General features: G+C 36.6%; 1 protein-coding gene across 1 annotated transcript; it reads left to right on the forward strand.

The window, feature by feature from the left end:
* The first annotated feature begins 3,318 nt into the window (after nt 1-3,318).
* On the forward strand, nt 3,319-9,535 carry LOC149546442 (uncharacterized). The gene is made up of 2 exons (XM_089791211.1): nt 3,319-3,385; nt 7,803-9,535. Exon 2 carries the CDS (start codon nt 7,929-7,931, stop codon nt 9,321-9,323), a length of 1,395 nt encoding a protein of 464 aa, XP_089647337.1. The 5' UTR covers nt 3,319-3,385; nt 7,803-7,928; the 3' UTR covers nt 9,324-9,535.
* The last annotated feature ends 9,130 nt before the right edge of the window (nt 9,536-18,665 follow it).

An 18,665-nucleotide genomic window follows, 5' to 3' on the forward strand; every position in this document is an offset into this window, starting at 1 on the left:
AATGAGATCAAAGAGAATAATCATGTAGACAACATGACTCAAACACCAGATCAAGCACAAATCTGATTTGCCAATTATGTCCACATCAAGCACCATAGTCCAGGAATCCAACAAAGCATCACCACAGAAATGTTGAGTGACTGATCACATACCATCATCTCTATGCAGAGAAAGAAAAACACCTCCTCTCACCATGCACAAAGAATGCATGCATGTAGAACTACAACCATCTCATCTGGTACCACTCTAAAGGAATAGGAGTCCAGAAAATAGCTCTTCAGTAGATCCACAAAAAACCACAAGCTTTTTATTTCAACTTGCAAAAACATTGTGTTTAAGAACACCCATGCACATCCACACCCACTTCTCATCTGGAAGACTCAAAGTCTGAAAAAAATACCAAACAACTGAACCTAGAATAATGGATTATCATAGATGAACATCACCATAGATTTTTTTAGGAAAATCTATAACCCCTTGAATCGAACGAACAAGAATCCAAGCCATGCATGTATAAACATCCAAGAGGAAAACATAGTACAACTTCAGGCCCACTTGTAGACCAATCCCACAACCACTACTAGTACATGCATCTGAGAGAGAGAGAGAGACTATCCAGAAGCTTCCAGATCATCCAATGATCAACTCCATAGCCTCAATGCATTCCAGGTAACAAAAGAGACACCTTCAAATACCCATGCATCAAGAGTTATTCTGCTATCAACCAAGAGCTCCAGATCAATGTCATTTCAACATGACCAACTCTATTTTCTCTATCTTCACCATCCTTCAAGAAATGTCTGCTGTCTCCTAAAAAACTAAATCAACTGCAAGACTTCCACTCATCAAAAGATTAATTATCAGTCAATTTCTTCAAAAAAAAATTCTTCAAGCTCTGCAAGCTAAGAAATCTTAATAGAAGAAATACCCAAAACCAAAAACTCTGTGAATCCTCCCATGCAAACATCATGCAATTCACAAAAATGGGCTCTGATACCAAATGAAGGGAAATGAGAGCATCCCAGAAATTCATTTGAGATTAGTATGCACATCCTATATACAAAAGTTTCTTGTACAACTTCTAATCAGCAAATACAAGTGCATACTACTATGCCATAAAAGTGGAAACAAACATAGTTAATTTCCCACAATTAAAACCTTAAAAGAAAGTGATTGCAATTTACCGATCTAAACAAAATTCAGCAGCATTACGACATACAGATTATTACTCTATAATCATAGAACTAGAAGAATGAGACATAATAGAGAACACAGATATACGTGGGGAAAACCTTTCCAGGTAAAAAACCCCACCCTCCAAACCTTCAAGCTAATGTATTATTCAACAACAAGTTATAATACATTTTCAGCCTTCATATGAAGATTTACATCTTGCTCCATTCTAGAGAAAATCTCGCAGCATAACCCTGTGCAAATATCTTCTCATCTCTCACTCTCACACTCTATTGCACTATTGCATTACAACATGCAATACCCTTTTTATGAACATCTTAAGACCCAACAAAGTGCCCACAAAGGAGTTGGGTGTTTTTCATGGCTCAACCACCAAGAAACATGCACAATGCCACATGTACATCCAATACCAAGAAAAGGGCGTTCATCCCTTGAATAGGCAATGAAAACTTGTCATAGAATCCGCCAAAAATAGCGGTCACAAGAGAAGTGTAAGGGAATCCGTCATACCAACCTATTTTTGGCATATTCTCTTACACACACCAACCGCTCATTCTTGGGTGCCCAAATAGGCCTCATGTCATAAGATGCTCTTACACCTGTCATAGCTCATTCCTTAAATAGCTCTTACGCGTCATAAGAATCTGTCATAACCATTTCAGCCATGATCTCCTTCACACACTTCAAGATGCCGACACATGTGAGTGATCAACATGCCAACTAGACATGTGCACTCACATTACATATTATTTGCAAAAATACATTTACAAAATAAATAATAATAAGAATAGGAATTATACAAGGTTGAGACACCTTATTCCTAACATCTATCAATCGGGTCAGGTCCACATTGACTAGGAAAGTATCCCGTATCTTAGACATAAAGCTTAACAAATAGGGCTTCTCAGGTTTAGGGAGCTTAGGTCGGAAAAGAGTCATGGCCGCCTTGACAGGGAATCACAAACTTAAATGCTTAAAAAGAAAACTTTAATAAAGAGAAATAGGAGCAAGAAGGCAAAATATACGGAGGGAGCTGAAATGTGCACTCATCAATTTCCACTAAGTCAAGCACTTCCAGTTCTGTTCTTACCAACTTGATGTTTTGGGCTCCGACATAGTAAGATAGGCAATTAAACTAGAAAAGGGAGGATTTTAAAACATGAGATTTCAAAAACTCAAGGACAGATATGGAGTGTGCGAAATAATTAATATCAATATGTAAATTTATTTGACAAGACTTTCCAGCCATTTATCATTTATCATCTCCATCACGTCAACATGCGAACTCATTTTAATGATGTTAGAAAATCATTAGTTTTACTTTTGACACATGCCACTTAACTGTCACATTTATTGCCTTTTACATCTTCGACACATGGCAAGGAAGTGGGGCCTCCTTTTAGTAAAACATTTAACTAAATTCTTGCAAGAAGAAAACAAGTGTAATCATTAGAAATAAAAGAGATGAAGTCGAAGTTGAAGCTACATTTTCTTGCTTCAACTTCAACTCCATCATTGCATGGGATCTACAGAGAAACGAGAAAAGGGATTCAACATTTGTGCAAACAATATCGGCTTGAAGTAGAAGTTGAAATAAATGGACTGTACTAGGTTCAAGTTCAACTTTGATTTAGCAAAATTCTAGGTATCATTATCTACAATTGGCAAGACAAATTTGGGGCTAACATCTTGTATAGAGGATGTTTTAATCTTTCAAGTTCCCTCACATGTCATTACACCCAATATAATTTTCTTTTCCCATACACCTTCACTCTCGTAAAACACTTAATTTTCTATTGTACAAACGATGCATGCGAAATGGTAAAGGGAATGGAATGTTCCAGCTCTATCTAGATCCTCAGATTCTGTACCTTTTAATGAAAATAGAATCAAACTTCTATATACCAGTATTATTATTAATAATAATGATAATAAAAGCAGGATATATTAATTTAATTTAATGAAAATTAAAAGAAACAATAAAATATTGGCCAGGAGGAAATACCGCAGATCCCGTGCCGTTAAGGCAAGTTAACAGCTGTTTTCTCGCCGTTACCTTTTGCTGTTACTATGCGTTTTTTGCAGCACTATACTTATATCAGGAGATTCTGCCATTTGAATCCTGTGACATGCAAAAGGAAGGCGCTGGATCGCCAATCGACCTGCATTGAGGCCATGGAACTCCTCTCAGGTACAACCTCCTTCTTCCTCTCATCACGCTCCTTCTAACGATGTGCGATTCGATCCCTTTCATCCAATTTCAATGAGCATGTACTCATGCTGTTTGACAGTCCGTTTGAGCTTATAAATCGATTAATTTCACTTATAAATTGATTAATCCAGATATCAATTCTGTCTATTCCGATGAATTTGAGGTTTCCATATCTCTGATCGTCTGCCCCAATGGTTCGCATGTCGAAATTAAGGTTGTCGGAAAATTCCCCATTTTATAGCATCTTTATTTCATCTATGTTTTTCAGTGGCGCTAGATCGATTCAACGATTGCATTGCTAAGATTCGTCTTTTTTTTTTCCCCTCTGAGAGTTCGATTTGAGTTCCCTGTTATCTCGATCGCAAAATGTGATATAGCTTAAGCTCCATTCCTCTGCAATGCCGCACTATTAGGCAAATTTTCTGTATTGCGCTTAATTGCTTAAGCTTTCAAGGGGTTAACGGGGGAAATTAAGTTATCGGTCCGTTGATCGGGTATAATTTAACCATTAGAGATTTATATCGAGTTTTCAATATGATTGTGGTATAAATTGCTGAGCATTCCTAGGCGAGTTTAATTGTTTAGTTCCTTATGTTGTACATGGATTGTCTAGGTTTACTTATCTTTTAAGGTTAGTCCTCTTGTTGAATCCAAGGGTACACAATTTGAAAAATGTATATATAAGGAGGTGGACACGAAAAACAATCTACAGGGCAGTTCTTGCACATCAACTTGGTATTTTGGTCAGGCCGTGACCTGAGAGACCATCTTCGCCATTATTTCTCATTTTTAATGTGTTACTTTTATAGAAAAATAACGCTTCTTATCTGATCATTTTCTGTTAGATCATCTATTTTACGTTTGATTGTTAAATATGGGGATTAATCTCCTCTGGTTGGTGAATCCAGAAATGGGGATTGAAATCCCCGTATATTGATACATTATGATCATGAAGGATCAGTTAAACGGACACAATAATGTCTACTATAAAACTTGAATGTAGTACTTATTGCAAAACAGCTAATAAGCAAGGCCCTTACGTCAGATGCCAATGAGCATCTCTCCTGCATTGTTTAGTTTCATGACAATTGATTTTCCTAATGCTAGATGAAGATTGTTGAGCTAATGCGACCCGTCTTCAATCTTCATGGCCGTTAAGTGTCATATTGTGGTTCAGAGTACTATATTTTAAAGTGGACTGAACTTAATTGAATCTCTTTAGTGCCAATGTGAGTTGTCTATGCCACTAATGGAAATACTATTACTTAATATTAACGTTTTCTGATGACTTTGACAATCCCATGGACCAATTACCTTTTAATCAGTTTTTGATAATTTGCATCGAGAATTACACTCCCTTTCTGTTCATTTTCTGTTAGATCAGATTTATTAAATTGGGTAGTTTCACTGGCCTCTTGTTTTTGCTGTTCCTAGATGAGGAATCTTTAGTTATTTTGTTGAATTGTGTCATTTTCTTATATATCATCTGGCCCATATTTGTCAATTTCATGACTTCGGAGTTTCCTCACTAAAGCAGATTATTACTTTTAATGAAGTGAGCTGCATTGAGTGTTTTTTGATACTGTTTTGAATTTTCCACTGACAGTGGAAATAGGACTATTAATGTTATCAGTTCATATCAATTTTGAAAGCGGCATGGGCAAATACCTGGTTTTATTGCATAGCCATATTCTGCATGTGTTGAATCATTTCAAGGTTATTTTATTAATATTTATATGGGTCATTTCAAGGTGTCTGGATTCCGATCCTTTTTTCTTTATTTGACGAATGATAAACTATCTCCTACCTGATAACACATCAGAGGCATATTATTAGTTACGGATGCTACAACCAAGGTTGCACATTACTTCAATTTTTCGCACATGAAAAATAATTTAAATTTTACCACTTTAGCTCTTCCTTATTATCTGATTTTGATGTCCTTCAAATTTTCTGTGACTCTCTTCTTGACATTGAATTGAGTCCATTTTTACATTGAAACTTTTCTTCCCATCTTGATTTTTTTAAGCTTCAAATTTCGCTTGGTGAGTGCAGGTTCTTAATATTTTTAAACGAAATAAGTTCTGTTTCAAATTCTTTTAAGTAACATTTAGAGTTAAACTTTTATGTTTGGATGTTCTTTCTTCTTTTTCTGGCTTAACTAGTGAAGGTTCTATTGGGACCCTCTCCCTAAAAGTCAGGCATTACTTGATGCCTGATAAGAACAATAGGAATGTTCTGAAGCATATAAAAAAGTAATTGTTTTACTTTTACCAGCTTTTGTTTTGGACACCAAGTTCCAATCCTTTTCTGCTGGTTATTCCAGTTCTTTCCACTCCAGTGAAAAATCATCCTATTGCTGATCCCCAAAGGGCTCCTTTCTTTATTGAGCCAAATGATGGGCCTCAAGAAATAGTTTTGATTCACAGGATCTATGGCATCTGCTAAAAGAGATGGAGGAAAAAGTTATCTACCAAAAACCTTTTTCAGTTAACCTCTTTGTAGACGAGGAATTTAATATCTTTTAAAGGGCTCTTTAGCCTCAGGAATTAAGGATAGGAGGCTTTTCAGGAATACAGGATTCCCCTAATGATCTCTGGACAATTAAGAGATGGGGATTTGTGTCTTTGCACCAGAATGTTTGACCTGCTGATTTTTACTTAAAATTAGACCATTTGGCAGTTTCATGTCCTGGTTCGTAGCCCCTGTGGCAATGAGCAAGGTTGTTATAGTCAAAGAAATTCTTCCACAATGGATCCTCTACTTTCATCACTATATCTGCTGGAACGTCTTTTGTAATATCCAACTTAACCTGTATACAGACGCAAATGGTATGAGGAAAGAAGAAGGTACGTTACCTATTGACAAAAAGATCCTTTGGGATTTCTCAATGACCTCCAACCAAGAATCAATCTAAACAGGACAGGGAGATTTGGGAGCTGATCCAAATTGGGAGCACTTCAAAAAATTCTGTTGAATAGTTGGACTTTGGATGCCAAAGCTTCACAATGGGTGGATATTTTACCAAGTATCACTCTCAATCGTTGAGGAAAGGTCTCTATCTGTGGAGTATTCTAACAGTGGGATGAAAAAGGCTTGCAAATGGAAGTAAATTTATATGCCATCAAATAATGGACATCCATTTATGCAATTGAGGGATACTAGATCATAAGCAATTGAAACAACAAATCACACCATTTTCAGAGAAGTAAGTCTCACTGCAAATTCTTTCCCAAAAATGAACAATAGAAAGCTCAACGTTTGAGGGGCATTACAGTATCACTTTTAAGTTTTTAACACTTCCCTGGTGTTCACTTGGGTGCTTTTACCAATCAAAAAGCAGATTCCGAACCCACAATAGGAGCAAATGACTTCTTAGGATAAACAGGGGCACCTTTGTCTGATTTTCAAGCTCAACCATTGCTGATGTAATTCATATTTTTACCCACCTGTACCACAGTAGAAGAATAGGATGGGGAATCCTGTCACCATCTGACCAAGAGGAATTGATTCCAGAGTGGTCTGAAGATTTGCCTGCCTTATGTTACAAGGTAACAGTTGCATCCTTAGGTTTAGCTGCCAGGATTCCTGATCTCATTAGCAAGATAAGGTTCCAAAGAGAGCAACTTATGGGAAGGAACTGTAGCCATTTGGGTAAACTATGAACGATAGAAGAGCCTATATATTAGCATGTGGATATCCTTTCCTTTTATATTGCTATATGTCCATGCTTCAATAATTGTATTGACCTCTAATATTTCAGCACAAATTGGCTAATAATTTAATTTTGTGAACATTGAACCTAGGATTGTTTAATTCTTTAATAATAAAATTGCAATCAGTTTTCATCCATTTATTTTTTCACATTGGCCACAAGTTACATTGTGGGGGTATAATTGTGCTCTCTTATGAAATTTTGATTGTTATAGCTTCATTTTAGATTACTAGGGAGTTTCAAACCAAATGATTGTATTGTTAATGTGCCAGATCAAGTTTTCTGATTAGTTACATAAAAACTGAAATTCTCAACAGTCATTTAGGGAATGGAATAGTCTCCAAACATGGAGAGCTTTCGTTTCTATGTGAATGATTACTTGCATGAGTTTAAATTGATCGTCAGACTTGCATTGTCCTGGGTAATCTTGATTTTGAAATCTATGATACTTCAAACTGGTAGTTGCTTAAGATCACTTTCTTTTTTCTTAGGTAGACACTCAAAACTATTGTGTTTTGGATGATTCTTGTTCATAACTTCTAAAATGCAATTTTTTATCTGTTTGCTATGGTAGTCATTTAAAATTGCTGTTCTTTCCTTCTTATTTATAATTCTCGTTAATATTCTATTAATCAGAGATAAGATAAGAGTTAACTGGTTGCTTTGGGCCTCTTTTCACAGCTGGACTGGAATTCACAGGCAAAATCAAGGCCTCTTCTTTCTGATGACAGAAATGATTCTGTAAAAGGGTTTGGTTGAGATGCTTGTGGTTGATGGTAATTGATTTAGAGATACTACAACTGGATAATGGAGAGCTTTGCAACACCTTACCCAATATTTTTCTCTGATGGAGAAAATGACCATGAAAAAGGTCATGTTGGTGTCCATTCTTCTCTTACATTCAAGCGCTTTCAGGCTCAGATGAGCCAGAAAATTGGGATTCCAGCCAACCAATTATCAGCAGTTTTGGTTTGTAAGAAGACGTTTAGAGATGTCGAAAAACGGCAGAAGCTCCCTATAAATGAGAATACTAATTTCAGCATCATTCTCAATCAGCATAACCCAAGCAAAGAAAAGGATTGCCACTTTTTGGTCTCTATAAAAAAGTCCAAGAAAGAGAGGAAAGTTTCAAGGAAACGCAGTGCTGATGTTGAAAATAATGCAGATGATGACGAGGATGATGTTGAAAATAATGCTTTCTTATCACCCACCTCCCCAATGGACTGGACTGCTCCTTCTGAAAGTGGCAGCAGTGAAGGGTCTGGAAATGTATCTCCAGCGAACCGAATAGTATCTGATGGCAAGGTAGAGTTGACATTGCTGAGACGTCCAGATACTGTCCAATCTGGATTTATGCCAGAAAAAACAGATGCAGATGATGCTGCTGCAGAGCCACAGGTGGAAAATAGTTCAGGTGTGGTTGAAAGAAAGAATGAATGTGTAAACTTGCCTGCTGCTGTTGAATCTCATTCAGAAAACTTGAATGTGCAACAGGAATATCAAAGAAATCATGACATACAAGCTATCCAAGAGATCCCTCTTGGAGCATATGAAGTTTTACCTGAGAGAGCAATCAGCCAAAGGCTTATGTCCTCTCATTTCAATCTCCAAATGCCTCGTCCTGAACTTTTCAATCAGGAGAGATATGGTGAAAATATCTCCCATATTCCAAATCTTAGACCCAGCATGAGTTTGATCAGAAATGGAGTTGTATCAGCAGGCTATGCAGCACAATTCAACAGGGCATCGACTATGTCACCCTCCTTTTCACTGTCTATGTCACCACCTTTATCAAATCCTTTCGGAGCTAGGGTATCGACTTCCTCGACAGGTTTCTACCCATCCAGAGTACCATTTCGAAGTCCAGCTGCACCTGTTTCATTCACTTCAAGGGATATTAATCTGCAAAGAATGCAGTCTCACATATTACAGGCTCAACAGTGTGAGCCTCAAGCCTGTATACCATCTCATGATCTTCCCAGATATAATGCAGGATTCTGCAATTGGATGCCGGTTGTTACCAATCAAGGAGATCATCAGAAAATCTTGTGTGAAGTTTGTTATGATTTCAAAAGAAGGAACATTTACCCCACTCCCTTTCATTGGTGTGTTCAAGATAGGGTTACTCTGGGTTTTGGAGGGCCATCTCCTGCAGGACCAATAGAAAGGCCAGGGAAGCGTCGTGCTCAAGTTGCAGGTTAATGCCGTGAATGTATTTGCAGCAGTAGGTTTTCTTTGGTGTTTGGATTTATAGTGTAAATTGTTCTCTGGTTTCTATGTTGTTTTCGAATAGGTGTTGTTCCTCATGGGCCTATAGCCTCTATAGCCTCTAGAGAATAATAGCTCTAATTTGTATGCCCCCCATAATATTACTGGTTTGTTCATCTATAAATATCATATCCGTGATTTTGGAATCTTTATCTATTAATCTGTCAATCAGCAAGGTTTACTTCCATTGTTCAACCAGCTCTTGTTTGACAGAATCTGTTAACTCTGGTCTTAAGTAATGCTTTGAAGACTTATTAACATGTCAAAGCTTGAATAATCCATTTATATTTTTGGAATTACATAACAGATGTTTGTGGCAACTATTTAAATGTACAAAATTTTCCAAGTTGTGAACTCCTAACAACTTTCCGAAGTTGAAAAATACCAAGTGAATGAGAATACCTTCACTTTTTGTATTTTATAGAGAAAATTTGTCTCTTTTCTATGGTTCTGAGAATCTGATGTATACCTTACTGATCCAACAGTCACAAAGCTTGTAAGTTTGAGAAATCATCCACATCTTCTTTGTGGTCTTTTTTATTTTAATGGTAATTATATCTTACTCCCAGGTTTTCCTCTTTTCTTTTAGAAGCTATAAACCTAAGATATGATGTCCAATCTGATTCTAGGAGGCTCTGCTGGGTATCAGAGTGCTTTAAAATATGGATTATTTCTTGTTCACAATGTTTCAGTCTCTAGGACATACTTAGTGAGAAACGTGATCTATCCATTCTGTTTGCACATATTCCTGGTTCACTCCTTCACATGCCATTTTTCTTTACCATAGAGATCAAATGACTTCTGAGCCATTCTTTGAAACATTTGTTTGAGCTATTAAATTTTGCTTTGGCTTGAGTGATTTTTATTAGGAAGAAGCAACGGAATCACATCAAGGCCTTTATCTTTTAATTCTACAATACCACATGGAGAACTGATTCTATAATTGCAGTGACATAAATGATTTTCTTGGAGCTATTTCAACCACCTCCCCTTCTATTTAATCTTTCTGCAATGTATACTGTGCAGACTCTTCCAGCTTGTTATCACTTTCATTGCTATGATTATCCAGGCTATGAGATCATAATCTAGGCTGCTTAATTCATTTAAGACAACAGTAACAACTTAGCAAGAGCGACCCTCTCTTTTAGCACTTCTGTGACCCAAATATCTAGCCTAGACATAGTGACATTTGCTAATGATGTTATTAATTTCAATTTGTGTTTTTCTAACTGGAAAAAGATATGCAGTATTGATAACTCTGTTTGTGCCCACTTTTCTTAGGTTATTCTTGTTGGAGTTGATAAAAATAAATGTAAGAAGTCCTGGCTTGAATAGATCAGGATGCATCTGTTTTATTTCGTACAATTGCTTGATCCAAATATACATTTGCATTTCTGTTCTGTTTTTGCAAATTCTTCTGATGAATTCATTTTGAGTGGGGATTCAGATTTCTTATTCCTCTTTACCCACAATTTTCTCTAGTGTATTCCAATATTTCCCTGCACTGAAATATTGTTTTGGGACCTTGGCTGACAAAAAAATTTGAATTTGCCATCTTAGCTATCTAGGAACCATTTATGGTACACACTGGAAGATTTCTTTTCTCATTGTCTTTATAAGGGCTTTCTACAAGCCTCTCACATGGCATATGCCAATTGTTATCATTATTTGTTTTAAAAGACAGCTATATCATATTTTTGTTAGCATGGATGCTGATGCTATTCCTTTGGGGGAGTATTCTAAACATTGGAGAGTATTGACATGTTGCATTTATGACTGTATTTGTCATTGATATCAACATACCAGTAAGTTTGTGAAGATTGACAGAGTAGCAAACAGAGACCATAGTTGTACGGACAAGGTTTTGATTGTCTGGTGATGCATGGTCAAGAACATGTTGTACCTTATGTCCTGATGACGAGGTTAAATGTGTAGAGTCTAAGTCAAAGATGTACGGAAGCTATAAGTGATTCACAGAGAGCAGTGCAAAGACGAAGTGCATGGAAAGCAGTTTTTGATGATCCTATTATATCTTCTAGCAGAGATATAATTTGGTGATGCGCAGTCAGCCAGTGAGAGAAGATAGTCTATTGTAATTGTGAATTATTTAATTATCTTATTATATATATTTGGGAAAGTTTCAAGGCTGACTCAAGGAGTTATTTTGAAGATAGGGTATAAAGGAAAGATGTTTTCCTTGTTTGTAAAAACATGATGAGTGTGGATGTATCAAGTATTGAATGTAAAGTGCGAAAAGGAACAGAGTGTTCGGTGAATGCAAGTAAGCAATCCAAGGGATTATTGGATGCAGAGTTGGTCTAGTTGACAGGATAGAGAAAGAGGAAGGAAGTGCAATTCAATTCTATTATTTTGCAAGGAATAATACAGAGATTATTTGGATAGTGGGTTCATTGGTCTTGCCTTTGAAGCTTTTTGTACAGTGGGTCCATCTGCCTTCTACAACTCCTAATAGGGGTGGCACAACTCCTAACAGGGATTCAAAATCTTCTAACAGGACTGATATGTACTGAATGTTGTTATAGACTCCTAACAGGGTCCATCCTCTAACAAAGAATATTTATATTAGTACACCATCTTGTGGGTATCATCCCCATCAGGGTTTTCCCTTTGATCAAGGGTTTCCCTAATTAACATATATGGTGTGATTGTGCATGAGTATCTTGTTGTGGTTTCTGATTATATTGTTCACATAGTTAAGTTTGACCAAGGTTGATAATTGTGATAATAGTTGGATAATTGATTCACCACCCCCGTCCCCCCTCTCAGTTATATTGGTGGACTATATGTTGTGGACTATATGTTCTACCAATTTGCATCAAATCACTACATCAGGGGTGTTTTATTTTTTTTGGACTTTTAACACAAAAGATATATTTAGGCAACAACATGTGTTCTAACTGGAGCATAAAATTTAAGAATAGAGAATCCAGTGTAACAAACTGACCATTGTTCAGCATTGGTTGCTGAAGAAGTTGTTCAGAACATTGTTCTCTCTAGACTTGTCACTTTGCATCTTATGGATCTTAAATAGATTTAAGAGTATTCTATATGATGCCTCTAATTTTTATTCACTATTGACATTATCTCATCTGAGTTAATTATTTGCAGTCTCATTGTGGATCGGACAATCAACCATATTTACTTTTATATTTTTTATTATATGTTGAAGAACAACCTGTTATTGCCTTCGTAACTGGGCGGTGCTGTTGAGAAGAAGAGAATGACTAGAGTTTCTTGGACTCCTAGGACCATCTAAGGGTAGATTGTTTGTATGCACTAGTAGGTAATACTGAACAGAGGGAATGTATAAAGGAAAAATTAATATGTTTCTGTTGAAATACATTTCCAAATTGAGGAAAGCGATTATGGAAAGATTGTCAAGAGGATGTGATGGTATAATATTACAATCCACGAGATTATCCAATGGGCATACACTTCGAAGGCAGATACTACATTAAAAAAGTGGTAGATGAAAGAAAATATAACAATATGTTATTGAGACTTATTATCCAACAATTGTTGGGTTTACATACAGAACAGTACTCTGACAAGATAAATCATGGCAGTGGTAAATCTTATAATGTTTCTAAGAAATAAAATCGAAACTAAATGAAATTAACAAATGAGAATGGTCTGAAGAAAACATGCATGGCAGTGGAAATCAAGAAGTGGTGCCTCGTATTTTTAACGGAGGAGAACGGATGCTCCCAAAAAGCACCACCAAACATCTAGAAACGGATAGAATATATGACTTTTTTAATAATGCTATGTTATAAACACCTGGACATTTTTGACTACTTTAGTTGTTTTAACTTTTTCATTCAAAATGTTTTTTTTATAGATCTGTTAATCTGGTATTTTTTAGTTGTCTAATGCTTCTGGTAGAATATGCTTATCTAGTTTTTACTGTTTCATATTGATTACATTTTACTTTCCTATTTATGTTTCTGAATACATTATCATATGGTTTACCGCAATTCAATTATTTTTTAGTTAATTTCCTCATTAACATATCAAATTAGCATAGGCTATATTGCGTGGGGTTTTACTCAAAACCTGTCTCACTTTATAAAACTATTCATCAGTAAACCATGCCAGAAAGATGTTGAATAAATACAAAGTATACGAACTTTGCTTTCAAAATCAAATCTTATCTCCATCGGCGATGATATCACAGTACAACTTAAATAGCTTCAGGCAACAGCCACAGAGTGTAAGACTCATCTTCTACTCAGCAATTGTCACATCATACAATTGCTATACAATTGCTTGGAATGTGGAATTAACAAATAAAAATTCAGTTGAAAAGTCAATAATCATTCATTAACCCTATTCAAGATTAACAATTGAGTTTACCATAACAAATGTAATTACAGTACATTGTCTAAGATGCTGATCTACACATCATACATTCATCATATGCATGATTAAATAATACATCAAGATTATTATAAGTACATTATCCTTTGCACATAATTACATCATAATGATCATCATGAGATGATTGTTTACATCACATCACAGTAGAAATATATTTGATGCCTCAAATATGTGTCCATCTGTGTGTGCTGGTCTCCAAAGCCATCATATGTCGTCCACTCGCTATCTGAGGCGAGAGTGTGGCCCAGGAGCTTTTACCATGCCAACCACAGAGTGTTTAGCTCCCCTAGGGTCCTTGACATGAAGAACACCTTGACCTTAGTACGAGAAGTCTAGCAACTCGGAACAAGAGGATCAGATGGATCCGGTGCAATCATCAAACATACTACTTTCTACATATGTCTAGGTAGCCTAATCACAGGATGTGGCTGGGAAAATATATCAACATATCTACATATATGCAGTAAATGAAAATAACAATATATCTACTCATATGCAGAAAATGAAATTATAGCTCATCTACTCATATGCATAAATGATATCATAGCACATCTACTCATGTGAAAAAGAAATATGACATATTGGCACATGCGGTAAAATTAAATAGCTTGTCCAAGCATTTTTTTAGAGTCAAAAGTAGTTGAGAGAAAAAATAAATCGTAATGTATCCATTTTATCAGAGCTGGCGGGTAGAGAGAAACAAAACATAATGTATCCATCTCTAACCCTCCCATTATTGACACATCACACCCAATGATGAAGGATTTAATAAAACACTCATAGAACAACAACCAAGTAAATGGACAACATTTCAATAAATTCAAGGTATGTAACTGTTTACATCTAGAATGACAATGTATTTGAGTGATTGAAATCATGACTGCTTGTTTAAAATTTTGTATCTATGAAGAATTCCCAAAATGTCCTATTACTTATAGACATTCCATTCTTTCCATAGTAAGGGCTAAAGAAGAATCTACATGCTACATCACTAAATACCCATTAAATAGGGGAGGGTATCTAGTAGTTGAGCACCTTAACTTCACACTTCTCAAAATTCAATGTGGAAATTTCAAATGGCTCCCATTTTTTGATATTAGCTTACTTGGCAAGTCCCTTGCTTATAACTAAAGTTTCAGAGCCACATCATCAAATATGTGCCACATCAAAATGCTTTTTGCGAAGATGTCCAAAAAAAACCCCCAAAAAAGTGAGACCAATCATAATGCATTGGAGACCCCCCATACTTGTGCAACTGATGTGGCATCACACTATTGGTTGTTTTTTGGGAAAATGGACACTTAATTCAATCATGGGTAGTCATCATTAACAAGAACAACTTTAAAGTCACAACTATTGACACAATCTTGTCAAAAATGTTGAATATTAAATCAACAAGTGTGGGTATTAAGTTAACAATTCCTATCAAAACCATTGGAACGTGCTCAAGTACTGGGTCCTCTCCCCTATGGATCATTTTCTGCTCATTTTATTACACAACATTTTCAAACCATTTTTTGTATATAAATGTCGCGACATGCATTCATATGGACAACATATAATCATTCAAAAAAAAAAAGCTTATTGTTTAAATAATATCTATATCAATGACTCTAAGAATGTGTTGGTCTGAACTTTCACAGGATAAAATTCCTTTGTCTAGGTATAAAAATTCAGATTGGAATCCATTAGTGGTGAATAGGGTTTCTAGCTAAATCTTCCATTTGTTAGCCTTCAATTTTTTTTGTTAAAACCCTATGTCTCATTCCATTTAAAAAATCCCTGGTGTGAAAGTTTAAAAAAAAGGATAAGCGAATATTCTTTTCCCGCTTGTTTTGAGGTCGTTTTGAAAGAGGTTTTATCCCACCGTTGGATCTTTTTTGAATCTACGGTTGTTGCATACTCGCTATAGCAAGATGCTCGAATGTTATGCTTAGCGAGGTAGCGACCATCGGATAACTGTCTGTGATATTGAAAAATGAAGTCCGGCGCCAAGAATTGTGACATTATGACCACGTGTTATGTCCTAGGCTTGTCAGTTTTAAGAAGAAACACACATGAAAAAACTCATAAATGGTGTCACCGGAGTCCAAGTTTCTCCGGCAACTTGCTAAGTCACCATCGAAAAATCCATGCGAATTGCCGGTGGCGATATAGCGAGTGCCTAGATTTTGCAAAAGGCAGTGTTCTTTTAAAAGGTCGATGCGACCGCAGAAATTCCCATGCAGTCTTATAAATGTGCACGACTACCTTCTCTGACACCGGCATTAATCGGTAGGTTTTCAATCAATGTGTTTTTTGTTCTCCGTCACCAGAATTGAGAATCCGTCAAAGGTCGCTATATCACTAGCTAGAATAACACCACTTTTCCGATAGCGACATAGTGAGGGCCTGGTCATTGCAAAAGACTGTTCTTTTAAAAAATAAGAATTGATTGTGAGGATCCCGAAGAAAATATTGTGCCAGCTTTGCTTTTATTTCTGTGCAAGTTGTGTCGCTCATAATTTTATTTCCCGGTGTTGGTTTTGATGTTTATGGGGAGGTTGCTATATCGCTAGCCGGATGGTAATTTCACCGGTAGCGATGTAGCGACTGGTCGGAAAGTGGTGATGTAACAGAAAATCCTCAAAGGTGGGCCTCGAATGAGTGACATGATAAAGCTGAGTTATGCAGATCAAACAACACGGTGGCATCCTACTGAGCATCTATAAGCCAAAAATTTTGATGGTTACTGGGAGGTCACTATATCGCTAGCCAGATAGTTAGTATTTTTGCCGGTAGCGATGTAGCGACCCGCCTAAAAGTAACAAACACGACAAGGCCAAGGGCGTGTGATGTCATTGGAAATTAAATAACATATATGTGTGCCAGCGTGTTGAGCCAGCTTAGTGACAGCAGTACCTGGACCCACTCCCCATGTATAAAACATATAAAGAATTCTGATCGTCAGATCAAGCATGGATCAACAATACTCGTTAACTCACTATGAAAAGATGTGCGAAGATTATGTTTAGCGAGTTGGCGAGCGAGGGACCTACCATTGTTCTCTTAAAAGTGGTTTCAAATATCTGCCACACGATCAAAGCAAGATCAGTGGTTATCGCAAGCTCGCTATAGAAAGGTGCTTGAAAGTTATGTATAGCGAGTTAGCGAGTTGATGAAACGTGTCCTTAGTCATCCGTGGGCCCAGTTTGAAATGCCAACACTAAAGGAAAGATACAAATGGAGGCAGATTATTGGTTTGATTTCCAATGTGCTAAGAAGAAAGTTGAGTCAGCCTAGTTTTCATTCCCGGATCATAGGATTTTTCAAGGATCAACTGCGCAAATTTAAAAGGAAGCGCGATGCTACTCTATTTTTCTATTTTGCGCATTTATGATGAATGAAAGCTTCATGTGTGGGAGAAACAGAGTATAATACAAGAGATTTTCATTAATTTCAGTCCCACGTAAACAAAGATTTCATGTTTTTTGGACATAAGAACCTGTTGATCATATTGTGTTAAGCCTGGTAAAGACGTGAAGCGATTCCTCATCTGTTCGAAAGCAACTGTAGAAGTTCAAAGAAGAATAAGTCTGGCAAGTCAAGTAAGTACTCATATATAACCTCTGTGACATTCCAGTTCCTATTATTACGATCAAGATGCCTCTTAAGAAAGCATTTTCTGGGCAAATTAATTATATGGATAGGAATGTCCATGATGATTTGTTAGAATTACTCCCAAAATCCACTATAGAGCCTGCACAAGTTAAAAGGCTAATTTCCTTAAACCCTGGGCTTAAAATTGCTGATGGCTTATATGACAAGGGGAATTGGGATAGGGATGCAATAACTACTCAAACTGGTCTTGTCTTGTTTAAAAAGTGGTTTTCAGAAAGGAAGTTGTTTGCCCCGCATGCTAATATTTAGAATTTTGATTTGGGAAAGCTAGTAGTTCCAAGTATTTTCATGGATTATGATTTGCTTGAAGCCATTGCCAAGAATTATGACCAAGCTATTAGGGTTGTGAGAAGAAATGATGGTGTGCCTCTGATCTCAATTAGCCCTGAAGAAATTAGAGAGGTTTTTCACCTAGAACCATTGTCAGATTACCATGTGCCAATCAATTTGCACGAATTAGAGAATGAATACAAAGCAAAGAAAGATGTAATTAGGGGAGGTGCACTGAGGGCACATATTGGTAAAATAGGAACTCTACCAGTAATTACTGCAGCCTCTAGAGAACCTTTTAAGAAGAGTCTTTTCACTTCCTGGGCTGTAGAGATATGCAGGACCCTGTGTCGTGTTTTTGGTGAAGATGAGCAAGATTTCATGCCCATTGGCCTTATGTATATGATGGTTCAAATTGCTTCTTTCGGTGTAGATGTTATCTTTGATTTTGCCTCCTTTTTGGCTGAAGAAACTCACATTGGTTTAGTTGGAATTGCGAAAGGCAAAGTGGAGAAAACTTTTGGCCCCTATTCTCTATTAATAAATATGTTTTTGTTCAAGGGGGTGACATATTTTGGTAATGAGATGGAATTGAACAGAGAAGAAAATGGGGAAATACTGCCAGTGTAGTTGTGGAGCACAGATATGACTTGGGATGCAAATAATGCTAGTTTTGTCAGATTTGATAGGTATTTTGCTTCTAAATTGAGATGCCTCAAATTGAGCGACAATCTCAGAATCCCTAAAGTAATAATGAGTCTCATCAGGCCTATGGATAGCCCCCATAATTTGAAAGTTTCACACAGTTAGGGAGATATCATCCCTTACTCTGTTTCTACTGTTTTCAGAATTTATGGTTTTAAAGGGAGTCCTCATGTCTTGCCTTACCAAGTACCTTTCAAGGTAGGAATGGCTGAAGTTTTGTGGCAACTTGGAGGAGTAGAA

The sequence above is a fragment of the Cupressus sempervirens genome, chromosome 7, assembly GCF_028749045.1.
Source record: "Cupressus sempervirens isolate cs-2001-9-10 chromosome 7, ASM2874904v1, whole genome shotgun sequence".
NCBI lineage: Eukaryota > Viridiplantae > Streptophyta > Pinopsida > Cupressales > Cupressaceae > Cupressus > Cupressus sempervirens.

Excerpts from the sequence above, each read along its gene's own strand:
- LOC149546442 (XM_089791211.1), top strand. The coding sequence starts at position 7,929 with ATGGAGAGCTTTGCAACACCTTACCCAATATTTTTCTCTGATGGAGAA.